Consider the following 23,932-nt stretch of genomic DNA (forward strand, 5'->3'; position numbering starts at 1 on the left):
TTTTAAAGTTCTAAAAAAAAAAAAACACACACTTAGAAATACATCTAGGATTGAGTGCCAATGGGTAAAGAAAAGTAACTATCAGGCACTCCGAGCCTATTCTACAACTATCTTCTTAAACTAAACAACAGAACCCATGACCCACATTCATGTTCAATGACTCATGACTGACCTATTAAAGCTGACTAATAAATAGTAGAACCGCAATTCTAGTATGTGAATTACAAATTCTCCTTAAGAACAAGTCAGATGCACGTGTCAACATAGTGCAATGGAGACTCTCTCTATGCATATGTACACGTATCCCTCTACATGGTTGTTTCCCAGAAGGTAGTTGTCGTGGGTATATTTCGTGCAAATTTTTTTTGAGAATTTTTAGCCTTACTCTCATTGGCCTACAACCACACACCGAATACCATGAAGCTCTCTTGGGTTACAAATCGTTGTCAAGCATCTCTTTGACCTCAGCAATGGATGACCTTCAACTTTCAATGATAGTGCATATGCCTAGGGGAAAAAAGGTTTTGGACATATGACCATGGCCATGGACTGCTAACCTTAAGTTAGTCAATCAACATACATTCCCATTGAAATGCACAATTCACTATATTTTTTATGTTTATATGCTCTCATGGTCTTAAACACCGCAAATCCCTAACATCCCTTGGAAGGCCCTCCTATAATCACGTCATCTCATTATCTCTCAAGCCCATCCCATGTACATATTTGGCAAATATATTTATCACTAATTCTTTAGTCAATGATTTGCTAATCTCTCGTGCTCAGATCTCGTTGCGAGTGTGATAATAGTCTGCCATGTTATGCTTAGGTTTCCTATGAAACCCTAGCTTCTTAGTCATGCAAATCACTGCCTCATTATTATAAAAGATCCTCATATACAAATACCTTACTGGATCAAACTTGAGCTAATAAAGGATTTCTTTAACTAGATGGCTTCTTTTGTTAACTAGATGGCTTCTTTTGTTGTAAGACAAGAAGCTACATACTCTGACTCTATACTCGATATGACATTTTGTCATGGACTTCGAGTGGACTTGAGCGTGTCCCATAGCATTGCATATAAAGCTTTGGTATAATGCAATGGGTAATGACTCATTAGTTTGTGTGGAGGTTGAACATTCATACTTTTCCCTCTCATGGAATCAACTTCACCCGCCAAGCCAAAATGGAAAAACTTAAAAGGTAGAGAAATTAATCAGAAGAAAAAGATTAATCAGAAAAAAGACGAATCATTTAATAGTGAAGTTGTTTTTTTATATATCAGGAAAAAGATGGGTGGTTTAGTATCTCCGGAGAGTCTCCTAATTGTTCCAGAGCAACTAGAAAGAGATTATTTAACCAGAAAGAATTCAGTTTAGGTGGAGGATAACTATCCAGAAGTTTTCGCAACTCCATCATGTACGATGGAATCATCAAAGATTTAATATTTTCTAACTTTGTATATAACTCACTAGGGACTCATGAAACAAAGAGAATATATGTATGAACGAGATATCCATGGCCTTTTATTTGATTGATCAAGTTAGGAATTTTTTTCTTCTAATTGATTGTCTATCACAATCACAACACCTAAAAACTTTCATTTTAAATTGAAAAGGATAAGAACAGAAAAAGAGAGACAAGAAATATAAGAGAGATCGATGGATAATAACAAAAGTACAGAAATAAGAGCCACAAAATATGAGAAAGAGAAAGAGAGAACAACATGGTGTACACCATTGATGTCAATTAAAGGATTATCACCAACCATGTAGAAGGGTTTTCAATGGTTGCTTAGATGCACCATAACCATTGGCCATACGAGGGTCACAATATAACACCAAGAGCGTGTTTTTTTATAATTAGTTTTCTGAAAGTTAGAACTTACCTATTATTGTTAGTTTTTTGTATTCGATTAAAAAATGGTAAGGTAAATAAAGAACTTACCTATCATTGTTCATGGTCCGAACTTATCATGTAAAAAAATTTCCGACGAAAAGGTCGGAACGTAGAAAAGGGCAGTTTATATCAAAACTTCCCCCGATAAAAGCCCTAGGTTTACTCAGCCACTCACCCACCCACCCTCTCTTCGCCGCTCAGCAAAACAGCAGCTCCACTGCGAAAGTTCTCTCGCTCTCTCTTCCCAGTAAAGGCAGCCTCTCGCCCAGTACTATTCGCGGCCTTGCAACCTCAACAGGTACCTCCAATCAGTGAGTTCTCTGTTGATTTTACATTTTTTCTTCTTTTTTTCTTACTGATTTCGGATTTCTCTGTTAACAACATTGTTCTCAGGGTTTTTTTGGGTGGAAACCATATAAAAACATTTCTAGTGTTTAATCTACTTATTTTTGTATAATTTCCTATGTTTGAATGTAGTATTAAATTGGTTTAATAGTTTTCTATGTTGTAAATCGAGTTCTAAGGCAATGCAAAAGCTTTATTTCGTGATTTTTCTATGTTGTAAATCTAGATTCAGGGTTAACTGATTGTTTTGAGTGCTTGACATCAAGTTCCCTGACAATCTATCCGTATTAGAGTGCTTGTTGGTTGTCTGCATGATAAGATATTAGAGAGCTTGTTGGTTGTCTGCATGATAAGAATATGGATGAACAATCATTTGATAGTTTGGGTTCTTGTTGGAATCAATATACTTCATTCCAGACTGCTGTAATTTTGATTAGCTTGATTCACTGTGAGATTGCTACGTTAGCATCATCCTAATTCATGCAAACCTTAAAATTTGTTATATTGTTTTTATTATGGAAACAATCCCATAAAAAATTGAAAAAATTGAATTAGAGCTCCAAGAATGCTCAACCCTCAATTTTGGACAAATGCAAAAGATTTAAATCTTTTGGAGCTCCAAATCGAATATTATTTAGAGAACCCACTCCAAAGATAGTTTATTTGAAAAAGAGGATTAGAAAAAACAAAGACTTACTTGATTCGGATTTGCAGATTAGCTTGAGTAGTCCGTCAAAAAAGTAGTTTTGATTAGCTTGGGTAATTCATATTTTTCTGTATCTCTCTCCTCTACCTCCTCTCCTACTTGCTTGGTTCAAATCTCCACAAAAAACCATATTCTCTTCTCCTAAACTCATTCTCCAATTCAACTGCAGATTGTTTTGGTAATGGGGTAAGGCTTTGAACACCACCACTCTGATCCTTCACTCCCAAACCTATCAGACTATGAGACCACCATCCCCAACTTCTTCGAGTTCTGCGATACCAAGCACAGGGACTATTGTCCATGCTATGACACCAAGAGAGAGAAGAAATTTGACACCCATATGCTATTTTTCAGAGACTATTCTCATCAAATGAGTGTTATTGGTTTTAGTTTTGTAGGCCTTCTATCAAGAAACTTTAGTTTTTGGGAATGGTCATAGTCAAATTTGGAAATTGGAACATGGTTTCGGGTTCATAATAAATGAGGATTTGGTTTCAGTGCTCTTATTGAACACTGATTTCCGAAGTGATTAACTTTCCCTTCATGGCTAATTAAAATGTTGTTTGTCGTTTTTTCTGTATTTCTGTTTAACTAATCCATGTCACATCCTTATTTGAGAAATTGCTCGGCTGTTGTTTGGGTGACAATTCAATTTATCCATTAACCATTTCAATGCCTTTTAGAAAATTATTGCTGAGTTATTGAGAATATTATGCTCTCTTTTGTTATGCTTTATTTATGGTTCAATAGTATAGGGTGGTTATATTTCTGGTTGACCATGTACATTTCCAACATTGTCTTTTTTTGCATCCTTGGGAACCTTTTGTGTGCTAAATGCTAAACAGTTCAGCATGTTGAATTGTGGTCAACGAATTCTTATTCTGATCTTTGAATTGTGGTCAAATGCTTAACAGTTCTGCATTCTCGTTGTTGTAGAACTTGGTTACTGGATTGTACTTTGAGCTTCCAATGATTACTAAAATTCATTGTGGTACTTTGTTCACAATTGTCGATTCTCTCCCATAGTTCTCTTTTGATTCTCATTAGTTACAATTCATGATTCTCATTAGTCACAATTCATGCTTATCTGAAAACCTGTGAAGTTTAGTTGCTATTGTTTACTAGCTTGCTTGTTTTCATTCCTGAATTTGTTCTTCACTCAATGGTTTCATTTGTTCCAAGTATTTATTGAAATTGCTTTGCTTTTTTTCTTTTTGAAATTGCTTTGATATACAGCTATGATGTGGGTTCATGAAATCTGATATATTTTTCTATGATACACAGCTATGATGTGGGTTTGTGAATAAAATGCTGAATGTTAGTAGAATTGAGAATAATCTTACTTACCTTTTGTTATTTTTTATTTTTGGGTTTGTTCAGTTTTACTTAGCTCCAATTATGAATGCTGTAGCTACCATGCTCTTTTTGTTACCTTTCTATTTTTAATGAATAATGCTTATGGGTTCATGAATATAATTGGTTGGGCCCTTAGGGTTTCCTACTTTTGTCGTTGCGATTAGAGAGAGAGAATTTTAGGGTTTTTGGATTCACAAAAATTCACAGCTTTGAGGCGCTCATAACCCTCGGCCTCTGGGAGCAGTCATGGTAATCTCTCTCTCTCCATTTCGATCAGCAGCCATGGTAATCTCTCTCTCTCCATTTGTGCTAGATCAGTCATGGACTGTCTCTCTATCTCTACCTGTATTGGAGAAGACACAGTAACAATAAAAGTTTCTTTCTCTCTCTAATGTGTATTCATTTCTCCTTTTCTATGCAAACAGGTGAAGTATTCCAGGGAGCCGGACAATCCAACTAAATGTAACACTCCAAATCTATAGATTATTTCTGCACTAGGTTCTATGATAAAAGTTTCATTTTGTAATTTCTTGGGGATTATATTGTTTGTGAATTTGTTAATCTGCTCCCTCATGCTCTTATTTTCGGTCTTTCCATAAACTAGTGATGTATTTTCTAGTTAGGGTTTTAAGAAGATGATTTATTTTGTGATGTGGTTCATTGCTCTCTTGTTTCAGCTTGCAAGGCCAGAGGATCTGATTTGAGGGTTCACTTCAAGGTATTTAAATATTCTATTTTGTTCTTGTAGTTTTCATTTGGTGATGTCCAGCTACGTTTGTGATCGAACAGTGTTTGTCGCAGCAAACTCTCTACTGTGATGAGTTTTTTGCTCTTATATTATTTTCTTTTGTAGTTTATCTTGATTGCCCATAATGAGTTTGCTTTACTTATGTTGTTTGTTTGTATATTATTTCTCTGTATCACTTAGGTTGCATTTGTTATGGCTGAATTATTGAATATATTAAAGCTGAAAATGGCTGCTGTGTGGTTCCAATTGTTGTATACTTGACTGGATTGAAATTGTGTAGCATTTTAATAAACAGAAACGTAAAAAAGGACTTTAGCTGAAAATGATTCGTTGTTCTGGTTGGATATGAAGAGTGCTAATTTTGTTTGAGTCTGGGATTATGTAGCAAGTGTACACCGCACTCTAAGTGCAACATTTTTTCTCAGCCATTGTTCTTTCTATTTCCTTTTAGCATCATCTAGTTAGATGTTTCAAAAAATTGTTTTGTTCTTGTATCTTTGCATGCCATTTGTGATTGAAGATCTGTTTGCATAACCTGAGGGAAAAAAGCAGAGGTCTGTTCTTTTCTCCTCTGAGCTGGCCTCTCGTAAACTTCAGGGAAATTATTGCACCATTATTGGGTGAACCTTTGTAAACTATACTTGTGAATAAAGGTTCAATAAATGTTGCGAAATTATAATTACTAATATAGGTTTGTCTCTTTGATGTGGATAACTCGATCACGGTTCATAGATATGGTTATCTACTGAGATTTGTGGTTGTGACTGAGTTTGCATCACTACTTTGTTGTCAACTTGAATAATTAAACATATTATCAACACTTGTATCCAAAATTTAATCATTAGACACATTTGATAGCTTTTCAAAAGATGTTTGATTTGGCCTTAAATGTTTTTGGTACTCTTTTAATTAGGTCCTTGGGATAAACCTTTGTGGGATAGGACTGTGAACTGGGGTATCAATAACGCAGTGCTAAATGATTGATATTTTCATGGAATATTATCAAAGATATTTTTTTATCCCAAATTGTAATTTCAATACTATGACTTAATAAAAACGGATTGCATTGGCTGCTGTGGGGTTCCGATTGTTATATACTTGACAAGATTCAAATTGTGTGTCATTCTAAAAAAATAAAAGGAGTAAAAATGTACTTTAGTTGAAAATGGTTTGTTGTTCTTGTTGGATGTGAAGAGTGGTAATTTTGTTTAGTCTAGCACTAAGTGCAATGTTCTTGCTCACCCATTCTTCTTTTTATTTCCTTGAAGCATCATCTAGTTGGATCTTTCAAAAAATCATTTTGTTGTTCTTTTATCTTTGCATGCCATTTGTGAGTTAAGATCTGATTGCGTAACCTGAGGGAAAAAAGCAGAGGTTTGTACTTTTCTCCTCTGAGCAAGCCTCTCGTAAACTTCAGGGAAATTATTTGCACCATTATTGGGTGAACCTTTGTAAACTATACTTGTGAATAAAGGTTCAATAAATGTTGCGACATTATAATTGCTAATATAAGTTTGTCTTTCTGATGTGAATCACTCGATCTCGGTTCATAGATATGGTTATCTACTGAGATTTATGGCTGTGACTGAGTTTGCATCACTACTTTGTTGTCAACTTGAATAAACATATTATCATCACTTGTATCCAAAATTTAATCATTAGACACATTTGATAGCTTTTCAAAAGATGTTTGATTTGGCCTTAAATGTTTTTGGTACTCTTTTAATTAGGTCCTTGGGATAAACCTTTGTGGGATAGGATTGTGAACAGGGGTATCAATAACGCAGTGCTAAATGATTGATATTTTCATGGAATATTATCAAAGATATTTTTTTATCCCAAATTGTAATTTCAATACTATGACTTAATAAAAACGGATTGGATTGATAAGTTGGAAATGGCTGCTGTGGGGTTCCGATTGTTATATACTTGACAAGATTCAAATTGTGTGTCATTCTAAAAAAATAAAAGGAGTAAAAATGTACTTTATTGGAAAATGGTTTGTTGTTCTGGTTGGATGTGAAGAGTGGTAATTTTGTTTAGTCTAGGACTAAGTGCAATGTTCTTGCTCACCCATTCTTCTTTTTATTTCCTTGAAGCATCATCTAGTTGGATCTTTCAAAAAATCATTTTTTTGTTCTTTTATCTTTGCGTGCCATTTGTGAGTTAAGATCTGATTGCGTAACCTGAGGGAAAAAAGCAGAGGTTTGTACTTTTCTCCTCTGAGCAGGCCTTTCATAAACTTCAGGGAAATTATTTGCACCATTATTGGGTGAACCTTTGTAAACTATACTTGTGAATAAAGGTTCAATAAATGTGGCGACATTATAATTGCTAATATAAGTTTGTCTTTCTGATGTGAATCACTCGATCTCGGTTCATAGATATGGTTATCTACTGAGATTTATGGCTGTGACTGAGTTTGCATCACTACTTTGTTGTCAACTTGAATAAACATATTATTATCACTTGTATCCAAAATTTAATCATTAGACACATTTGATAGCTCTTCAAACGATGTTTAATTTGGCCTTAAATGTTTTTGGTACTCTTTTAATCAGATCCTTGGGATAAACCTTTGCGGGATGGGACTGTGAACATGGGTATCAATAACACAGTGCTAAATGATTGATTTTTTCATGGAATATTATCGAAGATATTTTTGTATCCAAAATTATAATTTCAATACTAAGACTTAATAAAAACCGATCGGACTTATAAGTTTGAAATGGCTGCTGTGGGCTTCCGATTGTTATATACTTGACTAGATTCAAATTGTGTGCCATTCTAAAAAAATAAAAGAAGTAAAAATGTACTTTAGTTGAAAATGGTTTGTTGTTCTTGTTGGATGTGAAGAGTGGTAATTTTGTTCGAGTCTGGGACTATGTAGCAAGTGCACGCCACACTCTAAGTGCAACGTTCTTGCTCATCCATTCTTCTTTCTGTTTCCTTGAAGCATCAACTAGTTGGATCTTTCAGAAAATCATTTTGTTGTTCTTGTGGATCTTTGCATGCCATTTGTGAGTTAAGATCTGATTGTGTAACCTGAGGGAAAAAAGCAGAGGTCTGTACTTTTCTCCTCTGAGCAGGCCTCTCGTAAACTTCAGGGAAATTATTTGCACCATTATCGGGTGAACCTTTATAAACTATACTTGTGAATAAAGGTTCAATAAATTTTTGTGACATTATAATTGCTAATACAAGTTTGTCTTTCTTATGTGAATCACTCGATCTCGGTTCATAGATATGGTTATCTATTGAGATTTATGGCTATGTCTGAGTTTGCATCATTACTTTGTTGTCAACTTGAATAATTAAACATATTATCAACACTTGTATCCAAAATTTAATCATTAGACACATTTGATGGCTTTTCAAAAGATGTTTGATTTGCCCTTAAATGTTTTTGGTACTCTTTTAATTAGGTCCTTGGGATAAACCTTTGTGGGATAGGACTGTGAACATGGGTATCAATAATGCAGTGCTAAATGATTGATATTTTCATGGAATATTATCAAAGATATTTTTTTATCCCAAATTGTACTTTCAATACTATGACTTAATAAAAACTGATTGGATTGATAAGTTGGAAGTGGCTGTTGTGGGCTGTTGTGGGGTTCCGATTGTTATATACTTGACAAGATTCAAATTGTGTGTCATTTTAAAAAAATAAAAGGAGTAAAAATGTACTTTAGTTGAAAATGGTTTGTTGTTCTGGTTGGATGTGAAGAGTGATAATTTTGTTTGAGTCTGGGCCTATGTAGCAAGTGCACACCACACTCTAAATGCAACGTTCTTGCTCACCCATTATTCTTTCTATTTCCTTGAAGCATCATCTAGTTGGATGTTTCAAAAAATCATTTTGTAGTTCTTGTGTATCTTTGCATGTCATTTGTGAGTTAATATCTGATTCCGTAACATGAGGGAAAAAAGCTGAGGTCTGTACTTATCTCCTCTGAGATGGCCTCTTGTAAACTTCAGGGAAATTATTTGCACTATTATTGGGTGAACCTTTGTAAACTATACTTGTGAAAAAAGGTTCAATAAATGTTGCGACATTATAATTGCTATTATAAGTTTGTCTTTCTGATGTGAATCGCTCGATCTTGGTTCATAGATATATGCTTGTCTACTGAGATTTATGGCTGTGACTGACTTCGCATCACTACTTTGTTGTCAACTTGAATAATTAAACATATTATCATCACTTGTATCCAAAATTTGATCATTAGACACATTTGATAGCTCTTCAAAAGATGTTTGATTTGGCCTTAAATGTTTTTGGTACTCTTTTAATCAGGTCCTTGGGATAAACCTTTGTGGGATAGGACTGTGAAGAAGGGTATCAATAACACAGTGCTAAATGGTTGATATTTTGATGGAATTTTACTGAAGATATTGTTTATCCAAAGTTATAGTTTCAATACTAAGACTTAATAAAAACCGATTGGATTAATAATCTTCACAACTTTCCAAATCTTCCACTGCTAGTTATATAATATTGTTTTCTCTCACAGGAAGGTTATAATCTACTGTTTACCCTGCATGATATGCCTTGTTTAATGTAACTATTTTATTGTATTTTAATCCATATGCAAACGAGACATGGATTAGTTTTTGATATTATTAATGTATCTAGATACTTGATCCATTTCAACGTGGATCTTCCCTGGTTTATTTTGTCATTATTTTTTGAGATTCATACATAGTGTTGGTGCTATAATCCATAAGCAAATGGGACTTCGATTTACTGGTTCCAATGTTTCAAAGTGAGGTTTGAATTGAAATTTTTCTCAGTCATGTTACCCACTCCATTAATTTGTTGCTCAATGTATAAGTTATCCATGCGACCAAAATGCAAGTACGTTTCTTCATATTGTTTTACTGTGCCAAGCGCACTATTTAGTATGAATCAAGTAAATTATTATTGTTATTTTGAGTTCAAAAGTGATACTGGTGTTGCTGTTTCTCATATCTGATTTCTTTCAAAATGAGGTCTAGATTGGTTTATGATCTGTTACTGTAGTTGACTGAAGATCCTACCATGAATTGGGGATTTTCTAAGTTGTCCCTGAACCCAACTAAAAGCAGGGACCTGTTTTTCTTATGAACTGGTCTCTAGTAAGCCGCATGAAATTGCTTGCATTATTATTTGGCGAGTCTTTGTACGCACACTGGTAACAAAAGATTCATTGAATGGTAAGACATTTCGAATCTCTACTGTTACAATGGAAACTGGTTGAGTGCTAGTCCATTATAGCTGATGGAAAAGGAGAAGATTACCTGCGCTAGTTTAGAAAAACTTTGATTTATTTCCAACTTTTTCTTGTAACCTATCTAAAGGTGGTGCAATGAAGTTCACACCGACTCAATTTCCTTTTTAGTTTCTTTTCAATCAGCTACACCATTAGTCCATTACTGTTGATAAACTTTGGTCCATTGATTAGCTAATCAATCAAGCTTATAAGAGGTGCATTCTTGCTGCACATTTGGAGGTTAGCAACTCTTAATTGTCGTTTTCAATCCTATGCTTCTGTGTGACATCATGTAAGATGGTTGTTCTTGTGTTGTATTTTAAGATGCTCTTTTAGTCTTAGGATATTTCATTGAAATTCATTTATTCTTCTTTCACTCCTTGTGAAGCTGGACATCACTTTGAAACTGAAGTTGGGGCCATACCTGATTTTAGTTAAGGAAGGCTTTGTGAAATTTGATTTTCAATCCATTCTCCTTTTTCTCTGTCAAAATGCATAAGATCGAAGTAGTATTTGCTATTGTATGTTATTGTAGTTTCATATAGGGGACTAAGGGAATGGAGAACCACCTGTATTGTTCCGCTTCTCGATCAGACCCTCCTCCTCCCTAATAAATTTTTGATTGATGAGCATTGTCTTGATCTACTCTATCATCACCATTTGCTCTGCCCTCAGACGTCTGAAATCCTATCATGTTACTTCTGAATGCCCTTTCTAAAGGTTGTGATTGAGAAAGACTTCCAAAGAACGCATTCTCGATCCAAAATTTGGCCAGATGACCATATTCTAATGCATCCTTCCCGTAGCGTTATGTTGTAATGTCAAACTTGGAGCAAAAAATAATGGCATTGCTTATCTCTCTCTCTCTCTTTCTGTCCTAAAAAGGGAAAAAGAAATGACAAAACAGAAGTCAGTAATTTGTGAAGTTTACCTTTTTGCTCATTTGACCCATTAGAAAAAAGTGTGTGCTGTTGCTCCAATCAGATGTCAGATTGTTGTATAAATTTTATGGCTCTGCTGCTGACTCAGTTGAAGATAGAAATTAGTATATCATTCTCTTTGTTGTACCTGAGAAAAAGCAGGGACCTGTTTCTCTTAAGACCCGGCCACTCGTAAGCCTAAGGGAAATTCAGTGCATTATTATTGGGTGAACCTCTGTATTTGTGCTGATTGCAAAAGGTTCAGTAAATAGTGCAACACTTCATATTATTAGCAGCATGCTTGAAAATTGATCTAAAAAAGACTGTTAAAAATATGCTTGAAGTTTGCTGCTCCAAAACATTGTTCTGGTCTGATATTGTGCGCCATATTCCTATGGTCATCAATCAAGTTTAGTTCGATAAAGATTGTCTACTGTAAACAGGTTTGGAGAATCTTGAATGATAACTTTATTTCTAAAGTTAAAAAGTTGGCTGTAATTATGTATGCTCCAGATTTTTTTCACTGTGCTCCTAGGAAAGATCTTTACCACGTTTTCTGCTATATTTTAAAATCTTCAAGAAAATAAAATAATATGCTGTATTTTATGTACATTCTAGAAGTTCAATAGTGTGATATCATCTTAATAGTGTAAGTCTGGAAAATCTTGAACGATAAAGTTGACTGTGATTATGTAGGCTCCATAATTTGCTTCATTTTCTTCCCCGGAGAGATCTTTACCATAGTTTCTGTTGTTTTTTGACATCTATTTATTGTGTATTTTATGTATACAAAAGTTGACTGTGATTATTTATGTAGGCTCCATAATTTGTTTCATTGTCTTCCCCGGAGAGATCTTTACCATAGTTTCTGTTGTTTTTTGACATCTATTTATTTTGTATTTTTATATATACACTAGAGGTCTTATGAATGGCATGTATTTGTGGCACTTTTTCAAAGAAAAACTGGAAATTGAATTTATTGGAAGAAGCTTATGGTAATTTGTGTGATATGAGGATCAACTTATGAGGGTTTTTACTCATGGCGTGACTTGTTTCTCTCCAGAACACCAGGGAAACCGCATTTGCTCTCAGGAAGCTCCCATTGGCCAAGGCTAAGAGGTATTTGGAGGATGTTCTTGCCCACAAGCAGGCCATCCCTTTCCGGCGCTTTTGTGGAGGTGTTGGGCGCACTGCTCAAGCAAAGAACCGCCATCCAAATGGACAAGGGCGGTGGCCTGTCAAGTCTGCCAAGTTCATCTTGAACTTGCTCAAGAGTGCTGAGAGCAATGCTGATGTATGCAATCCTCTCTCTCTCTCTCACACACACACATGCACACACACAAACACAAATACATGCGTGCTAGCAATCAAGCTTCTGTTTCATCACATCATCTCTCTCATATTCAGGCCTCTCTACCTTCTTCTCCTTAACCATGCTTCTTATTTATCTTTCCTAATAATTTCAGCATCCATGCTTGCTTGCTTGTTTTATAGTCTTTATTGGATTTTACTTGGTTACAAACTCAAGCTTTGATCTCTCAGCTTATATATTGTATTGATTTTTTTGCATTTCAATTTTATAGGTGAAGGGCTTGGATGTGGATACACTATTCATTTCGCATATCCAGGTGAATCAGGCTCAGAAGCAGAGGCGGCGAACTTACCGTGCCCATGGAAGAATCAACCGTAAGTTTCCTATCCTTTGATTTTATATCCTTAATTCCTTGTTTCTTCCAGTGCGGAGTGGGATTGTTGTGTTGAGCAAGGTTGAATTCTTTTTGATGAACAGCTTACATGTCCTCCCCCTGTCATATTGAGTTGATATTGTCTGAAAAGGAGGCACCTGTTAAGAAAGAGGTAATCATCCCTTTGAATCAGCTTCTACCGAGCTTAATGACATGGATTCTAAGAAATAGGATATGTATGCAATATTTGGAGAGTGTGTGTTTTTTATGTGTTTTTTCTTTTTTCTTTTTTTTTTGAAGTTTTGATGGGTTGCATTGATGATTGCAGGCTGAAACCGAAGTGGTGCTCAAGAGGACGAAGAAATCTCAAGCTCTTCGTAGTGGGGCTTCATCTTAAAGCTTTGCAGAGTAAGAGAGATTGGTATCGCGTCAACTTGAAGATTTACTCTGAGAGATTGACATCTTTTTTCCTTCTATTTGAATGGTCATGTTTTTGCAACATTTCGTAAAGAATTTTGTGGTTGTATAAGGACCAAGAATTAGTCACCCAATTTGGAGAGATCTTTTCTTGCTTGAATTGGCTAGTTTGAGCCTTAGATCATATTTGGGTCATTGTTTTGGCTTGAGTGTCTTCCGTTGTGGACACCAATGTCCTTACATTGTAGGCATTAGTTACCACGAAAGTGTTTTAGAACTTTTGTTAGTAATGTGATTGTTTCATGACCTACTACTCTTTACCCAATGTTGGCGGCTTCGCTTTGGCCGAAGAGAGGCCGAAATCTTTGGATTTTCGGCCTAGTCTGAGGCAAAGCTCTAGTGCATCCCGCTTCAGCCCACTTCGGTCTGATTCGGGCATTTCGGCTGAAGTACAAAATTGTATTTTAAAAAAAAAACAATTATGTGTTTGGTCTGTTTTTGTGTGATTTGGCCTCTTTGCTTGAAGCTCCAGCCTAGATAATCATGATTATTTTGGATGTGAAGAAAAGAGTGAAACAATTCAGTTGATAGAGGGAGAGTAGTATACCCTTATGTGGATATTATCTCGCTCACAATGTTTATGTAAACATTTGTATTGCCCAATGGGTATAATCCATTCACCGTAAAATGGAAAAAGTTTATATAGAGTCGAGGTTTTAAACAATCAACTTTGAGCCTACCTTGAAAATTTCACTAGAAGAAATTGTTTTAATGCTGAAATATCTTCAAATTGATCATCTGGACATCAAAATGTATGGGCTTGAGAAAAAAATGGATTTCAGTTTTGGAAATAGTGCATTTTGTAACGCAATTTTGGACTGTCAATTTTTAAGATTCTTAAGTTTTCATAAATCTAGCGGTCTACACCATTGTTGTAGCTTTAAATTTTATGAATAAATATGGAAATATATTTGAAAGATGTCACATAGATTTTCAATCATGAAACCACATTTTTCGATACTATTTGAAGGTAGGCTCTAATTTGATTGTTTAGAGCCTAGGCTTGATACAAACCGCAGCCCTGTCAAATTAGTTCACCATATATTGAATGGTTTTATATTGAATGTTAAAACCAAGTGTGAGAATGGCATTGGATAATGGTAATTAATGTCTTATTGTCTAGAATGAGTGTAGCGGAGATGACGAAGTTGAGAAGGATGAGTAGTAAGACAAGAAGGGACAAAATTCGAAATGAATTTATTCGAGAGATTTTAGGTGTTGTATCAATAGGCGATAAGAGGAGAGAGAGTAGACTTAGATGAGTTAGCCATGTATACTTAGATGAGTTAGCTATGTATGGGCACAAGTGAGCGAATGTGTGTAAGCCCAACCAACCAAGTACAACACCACTTAAGAGGTGTGAGTTAGTTCAAGTAGGACTAAAAAAAGCAAGGGATAGGTCCAAAAGGATGTGGTTTGAAGTACTCCGAAAAGATATGGGGACTTATGGTCTCATTGAGGATATGACTATTACTAGAGCAGAATGGTGAACCAGGTGAAATGCTCAGTGATTTCGCCCGCAATGGCTCATGAGAGCCATTGTGGTTTCCCGTGAATTTTGTATGAAAAAACGACGGCACCACACCTACTATGTCCATTTTGGTAAATCTACGCCGTCTGAAAAATTGAATGGCGCCGAGCCTAGGCGAAAATACTGTTCATTTTCGCCCATAGGAGTTGCGTACTGGCTTATATATATATATATATATATATATATATATATATATATATATATATATATATATATATATATACCTCTAAAATCCCAATTTATAGATCTCTATTTTTATTTTCATTTTATTTTATTTATTTTTTAATATGTTTTGGATCACCGATGCATATTCCAATTTGGATTGTTGATCTAGTGATCCAACATGGATTTGTGGGTGAGCATTCCGTCCTACCAATTCGGGTTTTAAAACATGGGAAAAAGCAAGGTTTAAAGAATAAATCGGTGACTCGGATCATCCATCTGAAAAATCAGTTGGGATTGACAGATGAGGGGTAGAGATCGGCGAATCGGAGGGATCCAACATTAATAAAAAGTTTTTAAAAATCTCTAAAATTTCGTAAAAATCTAATTTTTAGGTTTTCTAAAACAATAATTGTATAGTATTATAGTTTTTAGTTATTTTATTGAAAATATGTAAATGTTGAGAACCTGTCTCATGTTTATGCGTTTGTTGGCTTCAATTCCACTTCACTGTTAATGACTCATCCTCCCTATCTCATCTAAATGGATAAAGAAAGTAATTCGACGCTAAAATTATTTCTCATGCCATCTGAATCAATTCAAAATATATAATTAATACATTCTTGTGACATTTTTAAATTTAAAAATGAAGTGAAAAGAAATATATGGAACTCTACATGTGTGGAGTCTTTGTGCCCAAGTTGAGGTGCAAATTTTTCTTGATGGTATCTAAAATGAAATTTGTACCATCACATTTCAATTATCACTTTCTTCATACTTGTTTCGTGTGAGATGGAGAGAGGGGAACTTGTTTTGTCTTAGTGAGAGGGAGAGAAGGGGAGGGAGGGGGAGAAAGAGAGAGAACATAGTTAACAAACAATATATCTTACCCAAAAAAACATAATAATTTGAGGTTGTTAGGACAATCATCAAGGGAAAAGTATTAACTGAACCATGGAACATGATATGGATAACACGATATTGTTGTAGGGTATTTTTGACAAGCTTGTATCCTCGATGCGAATAATGAAGAAGCCAGTGGTAACCTAGATCCACAGGAACCAAAAATACCAATGGACTACGGAAACCCTGACCAAATAAGCCTTATTTTGGAAAGCCATGATAGAGACATCATTTCATTCCCAGATTGAGCACATGGGTCCCTCATGACGATCTAAAGATCCTCACCAACTCATCTAAGTCTACTCTCTCTCTCCTCTTATCGCCTATTGATGCCACACCTAAAATCTTCCGAAGGGATTCATTTCAAATTCTATTCCTTCTTGTCTTGCCATTCATCCATCTCAATATCGTCATCTCCACTACACTCATTCTATGGGTGATTATTTTTTGTCCGCTCAACATTCCGTCCCATAGAGTAAAATTGGTCTCACAGCTATCCTATAGAATTTACCCTTCAGTTTCATTGGTATGCAGTAACCACACAAAATTTCAATTGCACATCTCCACTTAGCCTACATAGTTTTAATTATGTGTATGCATCTTAACACTGTCTTCTTTTCTTTTTATTTGGCAATCAATTCTTTGTAATAAGGTGATTTGCGAACTTTGTATATCAAAGGTAGACCGTAGATTACCTTATATATATATATATATATATATATATATATATTTCACTAGAACCAAACTTGGGTTCTAAAAACACTACCATTTTACCAGAGTGTGAATGGAGGATGAGGTTTTGCTAGAGCATGTAAACTTTTGATAATTTTTAAATTATATAGATGTTTCCTCTCTATTCCACTACTATAATAATAAAAGAGAACATTGCTCTATACAAAGGGACCATTTACTTCTTGTGAAGGAGGTTACAAGTACTTGTCCCTAAAATTTCAAAATGAGTAGTTGTCAAAGTGTCATTGAAAAGACAGAAGAGTTTAAAAAAAAATCTTGAACTTCATGATTAGTCCAAACCTTCCAATTTGATATCTAATAAGTACGAGTGATTATAACATCCTTGTAGTAAAAATAAATAATCTCACTATATACAATTTCACACTAAAAAAGCTATACAAAAATTCGTTGCCTATTGTTCTTCAAAACAAAATTATAGAAACCATCACTACCCATCTCTCTCCCTCTATCTCTGTCTCGCTTGCGTTGGAAATTCTCTTTCACCTATACATTTTAGTCCCTCATTGAAGAGTTCCAAAGGGTCACTGATGGTAGAGCATATAAAACAGGACGAGGTAATGGAGGATTGTGGGTGTGTGCCACGTGTGTAGCACTCGTGGATCGGTGGTCATAAGAGGGGAGGCAGGGGGTTGAGGGGATGGTCCATCTTTTTTAAAAAGGAGGCTTTTAGGGGGACGGGACATCTTTTTAAAAAGGAGGCTTTTAAATTGTAAAGGATGTGGTTTCTTTAAGGTTGCAACTTTAAATAAGAATATGGAAATTTTATGTAATTTTGGTATAAATTTTTTTAAAATTATTTGAATATTTATTTTTATTTTTAATTATTTTAAACTTTAAAAATAGTTAAATTTAAAAAATGAACGGTCTAGATAATATGCTGCAAGATGCACTACTTTTAAAACTCAATTTTTTTATTTTATTTTCATATTTACTCATCTCGATGTCAAGATAATCAATTAGAGGGTTTTTCAACATTAAAAAAAACTTTTTCTGATGGATTTTTGAGACGCATCTTTAATTCTATATTTAATAATTTTTTCAATAGTAAAACCTTAATTTTAAAGTTCGACAAAATAAAAAACACAAAAATTAAAAGGGGGATGGGCCCACCACATTTCTCTCTCTTTAATAACAAAATTTCAATTTTCTTTTAAAGAAAGGTTGTTGGTTCGTTATAGAGTTGTACTGCCCGGTTCTCTAATAGAGTAGGCCTGTTTGTTCTGTTAGAGAACTAGACGGTTTTCTCTAAGACCGGGATATATAAAAAGAACCGGCACAACCTTAACAATTTTGATCCGTGACGGCGAGTTTTCAAACCTTGAAAAAAAGAATGTCGATGCTGTGGGTTCAATCAATGGAATTATTGTCCCACACAACAAAAATTATATTTAAGATAAACTTTGGAGGCATGCCTTGCCTTAATTTGATTGTCTAAGGTTCCGACCTTAGCCGAACTATAAGGAAAGATGATTACTGTAAAAATTTCTTAGGTGCTGCATATGCAATTTTTTGTATAGTGAGTGAAAAATAAGGGGGGGTTATCATATGTGCGTAGCCATAGATGTTAACGTTCATGGCTACATTCACATCAATACCGAGTGTATACACTTGTCAATCTATCAACTACTTCAGGACTTCAGGATAGGTCAACTATTGGTTTAGAGCCCTCCTTTAATATTGTTTAATAATAAAATTGGATGATCATTTTTTAGTGTATTAGAGTAGCGAAAATTATAAGAGGGGGGTAACTATTTTTTAATGTATTATAATAGCGAAAATTACAAGAGGAAGTGAAATTTAAAGAGGCAGCCCACATACGGGTGGATTCCATTCCAAGACCACAACACAAGATGGTCAACCCACACCGAGGGTTCTAATCCACTTTGAAGCTCCGATGTGTACTGCCTCTCTCACTCACCATGTCGAAGCCGAACAACCTATACTCCATAATGTCATACGTGTAGCATGTATGGCCAATGGATATGAGATTCCTCCTGCCAAAGATCATAGATTTTTTTGGCATGCTTTCAAGCCGCCTCCACTGTCCAATCGACGAGTCAAACAGCTGGTATTATGGAATGGGCTTCCATGCAAACACATTCGACTTCATAGTCAAAACCCTGAATTTGCGATGATGATTGGGGTCGAAATAGAATCCAAAATAAAATGCCGAGGATCCTGAAACAGCAGGAAAGGGCAGTAGATTGGTCGGTTGCAGGGTTGACAATAGTGAAGACACCCCTGCCTGTCAAGGTATAAAGGATGCCATTACTGCACCCCACCCTCAAATCCAGTTTTCTTAGCATCCAAGAAGAACATAATTTATTAAAGGAAGGGAGACGTCATGGAGTTGCATTATGCTGTCATGTTTGAGGGAGATGGTGAAAATTGGAGATGTTTCATGGTGGGAGAATGGGAGGAAGATAGCACAGGGTTGAGAGAGAGTGGGTGAAATAAATTAGAGATGGGGAGAGAGAGAAGGAAAGCTTCCTTAGAAAGAAAGATGTACCTAGTTAGTGAGAGAGAGAGTGCGTGTTTCTAATGAATAAATATACTAGGCCTTTTTTTTTGTTATTACCATAAATCACCAATATTCAATGGAAATCAAGTTCACGAATCATTCAAACTCTAAGTCTTGCAACTCAAAATAACGACTATAGAAATAATTAAGGAAAATGGTTTCATAGGGTTGGAACCGTATCAAAATAAGTAAAGCCTCACTTTATAACCCATCAAAAATTGCAATTCAAGTGTTGAAAAACCTTTAAATCGATCGTCTCAGCTTGAACATTATGTTTGTGCAAAACATTTAAGACTTTAAACTCTAAAAATAGTGTATATCGCAACAAATCATCTAGACCATTCATTTTGCCCTAAAACTAAGTGGCCACAGATTTGTAAGATCTATACTATTTTTTTAATTTCAAAATTTATTGTCAAAGTTGGAAATTAATTTTAGAGATTTCCAATGCCGAAAGTGCTTTCCGAATGTGGATTTGAGGCGAGGCTTTATTTTCTTTTAAAAAAGTCTAGGCCCTATAAAAACTTCATCCAATAATTAAATATGCACTGCTTGAATTATAATCCAATAAAGTAATAGGCAAATGGTTTTAGCTGAATGAAGCAGAAGCAGATAGCCAGTAGCCTAACACCAAATAGAAAACAAATATTACCCTATTGAGAACATGCAATACATATGGGTAATGATCATCTGCAGAAGCCAAGGCAGAAAAGACCTTTACTTTTTTGGGTAAGTAACCGGCGGAGAAAGCCCTTACTCGATTTTTCATTAATAGAAAGAAATAACACGTTATTTTACAACCCTATATAATAGGGCAATTAAATATGCACCGCTTGAATTATAATCCAATACGGTAATAGGCGAATGGTTTTAGTTGAATGAAGTAGAAGCAGAAGCCTAAAACCAAATAGAAAACAAATATTACCCTATTGAGAACATGCAATACAGATGGATAATGATAATCCGCAAAAGCCAAGGCACAAAAGATCTTTTCTTTTTTGGGCAAGTAACTGGGGGAAGGCCTCTACGCGATTTTTCATTAATAAGAAAGAAATAACACGTTATTTTACAAGCAGCTGCACCAGCAATAACAGAAGAGAAAGAAAGTCTATTGTATGACTACGCCCATACAATAAGAGAAAGAAAGTCTAGTGTACGATTGTGCCAAATCATGGCGCTTGAATAAGCAGATGCTCTCTCAACGAGTGCATCAACTACCATGTTCATCTCGCAAAAGATATGGACAATAGACCGCCTCTCAGCGATCATGTTTGCCTCGCGAAGTCCACCTATGAGGCAAGAGCACAAAGACCATTTTTGTTGTAAGAGTACACCTGATTAACAAAAAAACACAAATTAAAGAATTTGTCGTCTTTGATTTCTTAAGTAAAACTCATGATGGAAGCTACCAAAAGAATTTGTCATCTTTGATTCCTCAAGTAAAACTCATAACAGAAGCTACCAAAACTTTACAATTAAGTAAAACGGTTCGAAAGTGAAAAATTTCATATTTCATATGCCACTTTATTATTCTCTATGAAGTAATAACCCATTTTGTTCAGCATGCACAAACATACTTCTCAGTGTACTCCGTTATTAACCTTATAAATTACATCGGCTTTTTTTAGTACCAATGGTAACATTCACTTGTTCGTTCATTCACAAAATAACAATGTACATCAACAAAATACAACAGCAATGCAATTTATAAAAACTTCCATCACGATGTACAACATTATAAAAAACCCCACCTCTTTCTCAAATAAAATTCACAAAAGAAGCTACCAAAACTTTACAAGTAAGTAAAAAGGTTTGAAAGTGAAAATTTTCAGATGCCAGTTGTATATTAAAATATTATCTACAAAGTAATAGCCCATTTTGTTCTATATGCGTACTAATGATTATTTTAAAATAAAAAAAAAGTCAAACAAGGAAAGTATATCTTGTGTATCAAGTTAATACCAAAACTATATATTGCAAGTCATAGGAAAGTATATCTTGTGTATCAGGTTAATATGAAAAGTATATATTCCAATCATATTAACCCGGTTCACAAGATATACTTTCTTTTTACAAAACATATTTGTTATCATACCACATTATTAACCTTATAAATTATCATACCACATTATTAACCTTATAAATTATCATTTACTTCTTTATTCATTCACAAAATAACATAAGTACTTACCCAAAAAAATATATATAAATTATCAGGGTTTTTTTTTTTTAACAATGATGACATTTACTTTTTCATTCATTCACAAAATTACATAAGTGCTTTTCCAAAAAAAAATGAAAATCACATCAGTACATCAACAAAATGCAGCAGAAATGCAATTTATAAAAACTGGCATCACAATATACAACATTACACAAAAACTCCAACTATTTACATTCAATCTTTCCCCGTAACTCTATGCCTATCTTTTTACCGTTAACAATTGCATCTAGACTGCATCTTTAGCCAAAGCATCTCCTGCTAAGTTTTTCTCTTTATAAATGCATGAACCAACATCTTTATTACGACAATGAACCATAGCCTCATCCCAAAGCATCAAAGAGATCAAAGAACCTCAATTTTCTTCTTACACCAACGAATCACATTCATGGAGTCACCCTCAATGATCCATTTACCATAAAATTGTTCAGCCACTTTAATCCTTGCAACGCTTTTCTTTTTTCAGCTCCATTTGCTATATAATAATAAAGTAATGATCCTATAAGACCTTCCTCCACCCATGTGTGTAGAACCCCAAAGGATCACCATTAAAGTTGATACGGATCTCTAAAAGAGTTATCACATAGGTGTGGGACTTGACTTTTCTATAGATCCGTGCCAAATTTAATGGTGATCTTTTAGGATCCTACACACATAGGTGGGGGAAGGTCCTATAGGATCATTTCTCATAATAATACACACAGGCCCACAATATCTCTTTAAAAGTTTCCCAATATGATCCCTTACTACCCCGCCAATACCACAATATCTCTATAAAATTGGCACATTTCCTTCGTACACCAATGGCTCGCATTCATGGAATCACCCTCAATCATTGTTAGAAAAACCGGGTGATCTAACCGCTAACTGCCCGGTTAGATCAGAACTAGCCAATGGCCAGTTCCAGTTTTGAACGGTTTTGGTCATCGACCAGTATTTTTAAAAAAAATTCAAAAAAATGTATATAAAATCTCAAAAATAAAAAATTTGGTTTGTAATGTATTTTTTAATATTCTGTACATTATGGTAAAAATTAAATTTTGTTTTTTCATTAATACTCACTTTAATTCAAAAATCGATTTATTAAAATCAATTTTTTTATGAATTTTCGACTTCATTCGAAAGTTTTTTGTTTTAAAAAAATATATAATTTTTCCCTCTATTATGATTCCATGTTTAAACACCCTCAAGCTATTTAAACCTCATTAACTCTTTCTTCTAGTGATTAAAAGCCCTGGCTTGTTCTCGAAATCGCCATGGATGCTAAGCCCAAGTCCATGTCCGACTCAATAAAGTCGGCTGTCCAAGAAGACATTAGTAGACTTGCCCAGATCTTAGGTTTGTTCATCTGGACTGGCACCCTGCTAGTTTTAAGTGACTCTAGCAAGCCCGACCCTGAGTCACTGATTTTGTGAACATTGTTTCTTCCAAACTTTGACGCACTTTTTCCATACCTCTCCTGCAAGTAATCACCAGTTTCTTTGGAGAAATTTGAATAAAAAACACACTTTCATCCTACCTCTTCTGCAAGTAATCACCGATCCTTTTGGAGACATTTAAAAAAAATAAAAATAAAAAATTATCCCTTTTTCTCATCTCAATTAAACTTTCCTTGTTTAGATGGCTATCACCTTCCTTTCATATCAATCTAATTTTTGCTCTATATTGTTTCCAATATCATATTGATATTGAGAATGGGGTTGGAGTCGTGGTGGCAGCACTACTTGTACCTCAGCTAAGGTCTAGGATCACCTGAGGATTTAGCACCTAAATCAAATAGCTTAGTTCTGCCACTTAAGGAGGCCACACCTTTTGCCCATCCTTTATGTTGTGCTAGAATCCTTTCAGTTCACTGACCATGATCAGGAAATAGTTCGCTTGGTTATTGTTTTGTGGAGGGATTTGAATCGAAGGTGGTTCAACAAATGTGCGATTTGCTATTTCCTGGTGGCCAATCACTGTGAGCGAAGTTAGAGAGGCTAGAATAAACTTCTTAATTGAAGATTACAAGTGATTGTAATTCCATATTGGTAAAGGGGGGCATTTTTGTGCAGGGTAGGATAAGAAGATGAATAGGGCAATTTCAGGTAGGTGGCCATTGTGGTCTTGGAGGATGAATAACTCGTGTGAATGAGATGGTGAGTTGTATATTGTATAGAGGGGATTAGGGATGAGGTGCTTTGTAGGTCCCTTTGTAGGTCTGGTGATTGGATGGCTATTAAAAGTGATAAGAGGTATTAGGGACAAAATTGTTTTTCTTAAGCTTCTGAGCATGTTTGCACCATAGTAAAGTAAAGTTTACTATCGTGCAAGAAGTGATTTGAGCACAAGGGATGTTAGTATTTTTTGTTTGAAAAATGCTCAAATGTATTTCAAAACAACAACTTCGGTTTTATAGATGTGGGGTGTTTTGTGTTTACTAAGGGATCTGAGACGGGAGTCAGGAGACC

At 34.9% G+C, this 23,932-nt stretch overlaps 1 protein-coding gene, 6 non-coding genes and 1 pseudogene across 20 annotated transcripts; all 8 read left to right on the forward strand.

The window, feature by feature from the left end:
* The first annotated feature begins 2,095 nt into the window (after positions 1-2,095).
* On the forward strand, positions 2,096-13,639 carry LOC18438136 (large ribosomal subunit protein uL22). Of its 14 annotated transcripts, none has more exons than XM_088868630.1 (8): positions 2,096-2,210; positions 3,120-4,591; positions 4,732-4,768; positions 4,984-5,024; positions 12,293-12,523; positions 12,813-12,915; positions 13,019-13,086; positions 13,243-13,639. In XM_088868630.1, exons 2-8 carry the CDS (start codon positions 4,553-4,555, stop codon positions 13,309-13,311), a joined length of 588 nt encoding a protein of 195 aa, XP_088724756.1. In that variant the 5' UTR covers positions 2,096-2,210; positions 3,120-4,552; the 3' UTR covers positions 13,312-13,639. The 14 variants fall into 14 exon arrangements, with proteins under 14 accessions (XP_088724756.1, XP_011624911.1, XP_088724758.1 ...); XM_011626609.3 differs by having other exon boundaries at positions 4,443-4,591; XM_088868632.1 differs by having other exon boundaries at positions 4,443-4,555.
* LOC148781571 (small nucleolar RNA snoR74) lies at positions 5,597-5,730 on the forward strand. Its single transcript, XR_016058679.1, has one exon. It is a non-coding gene; the product is annotated as a small nucleolar RNA snoR74 (small nucleolar RNA).
* LOC148781572 (small nucleolar RNA snoR74) lies at positions 6,417-6,551 on the forward strand. The gene has a single exon (XR_016058712.1). It is a non-coding gene; the product is annotated as a small nucleolar RNA snoR74 (small nucleolar RNA).
* On the forward strand, positions 7,248-7,382 carry LOC148781573 (small nucleolar RNA snoR74). The gene has a single exon (XR_016058684.1). It is a non-coding gene; the product is annotated as a small nucleolar RNA snoR74 (small nucleolar RNA).
* On the forward strand, positions 8,107-8,242 carry LOC148781574 (small nucleolar RNA snoR74). The gene has a single exon (XR_016058691.1). It is a non-coding gene; the product is annotated as a small nucleolar RNA snoR74 (small nucleolar RNA).
* LOC148781575 (small nucleolar RNA snoR74) lies at positions 8,981-9,115 on the forward strand. The gene has a single exon (XR_016058695.1). It is a non-coding gene; the product is annotated as a small nucleolar RNA snoR74 (small nucleolar RNA).
* Positions 10,138-10,264, forward strand: LOC148781576 (small nucleolar RNA snoR74; annotated as a pseudogene).
* Positions 11,382-11,511, forward strand: LOC148781577 (small nucleolar RNA snoR74). Its single transcript, XR_016058687.1, has one exon. It is a non-coding gene; the product is annotated as a small nucleolar RNA snoR74 (small nucleolar RNA).
* Positions 13,640-23,932: the final 10,293 nt, after the last annotated feature.

Source organism: Amborella trichopoda, chromosome 6 (assembly GCF_054954075.1).
Source record: "Amborella trichopoda isolate Santa Cruz 75 chromosome 6, AtrichopodaSantaCruz75HAP2 v2.0, whole genome shotgun sequence".
NCBI classification, from domain to species: domain Eukaryota; kingdom Viridiplantae; phylum Streptophyta; class Magnoliopsida; order Amborellales; family Amborellaceae; genus Amborella; species Amborella trichopoda.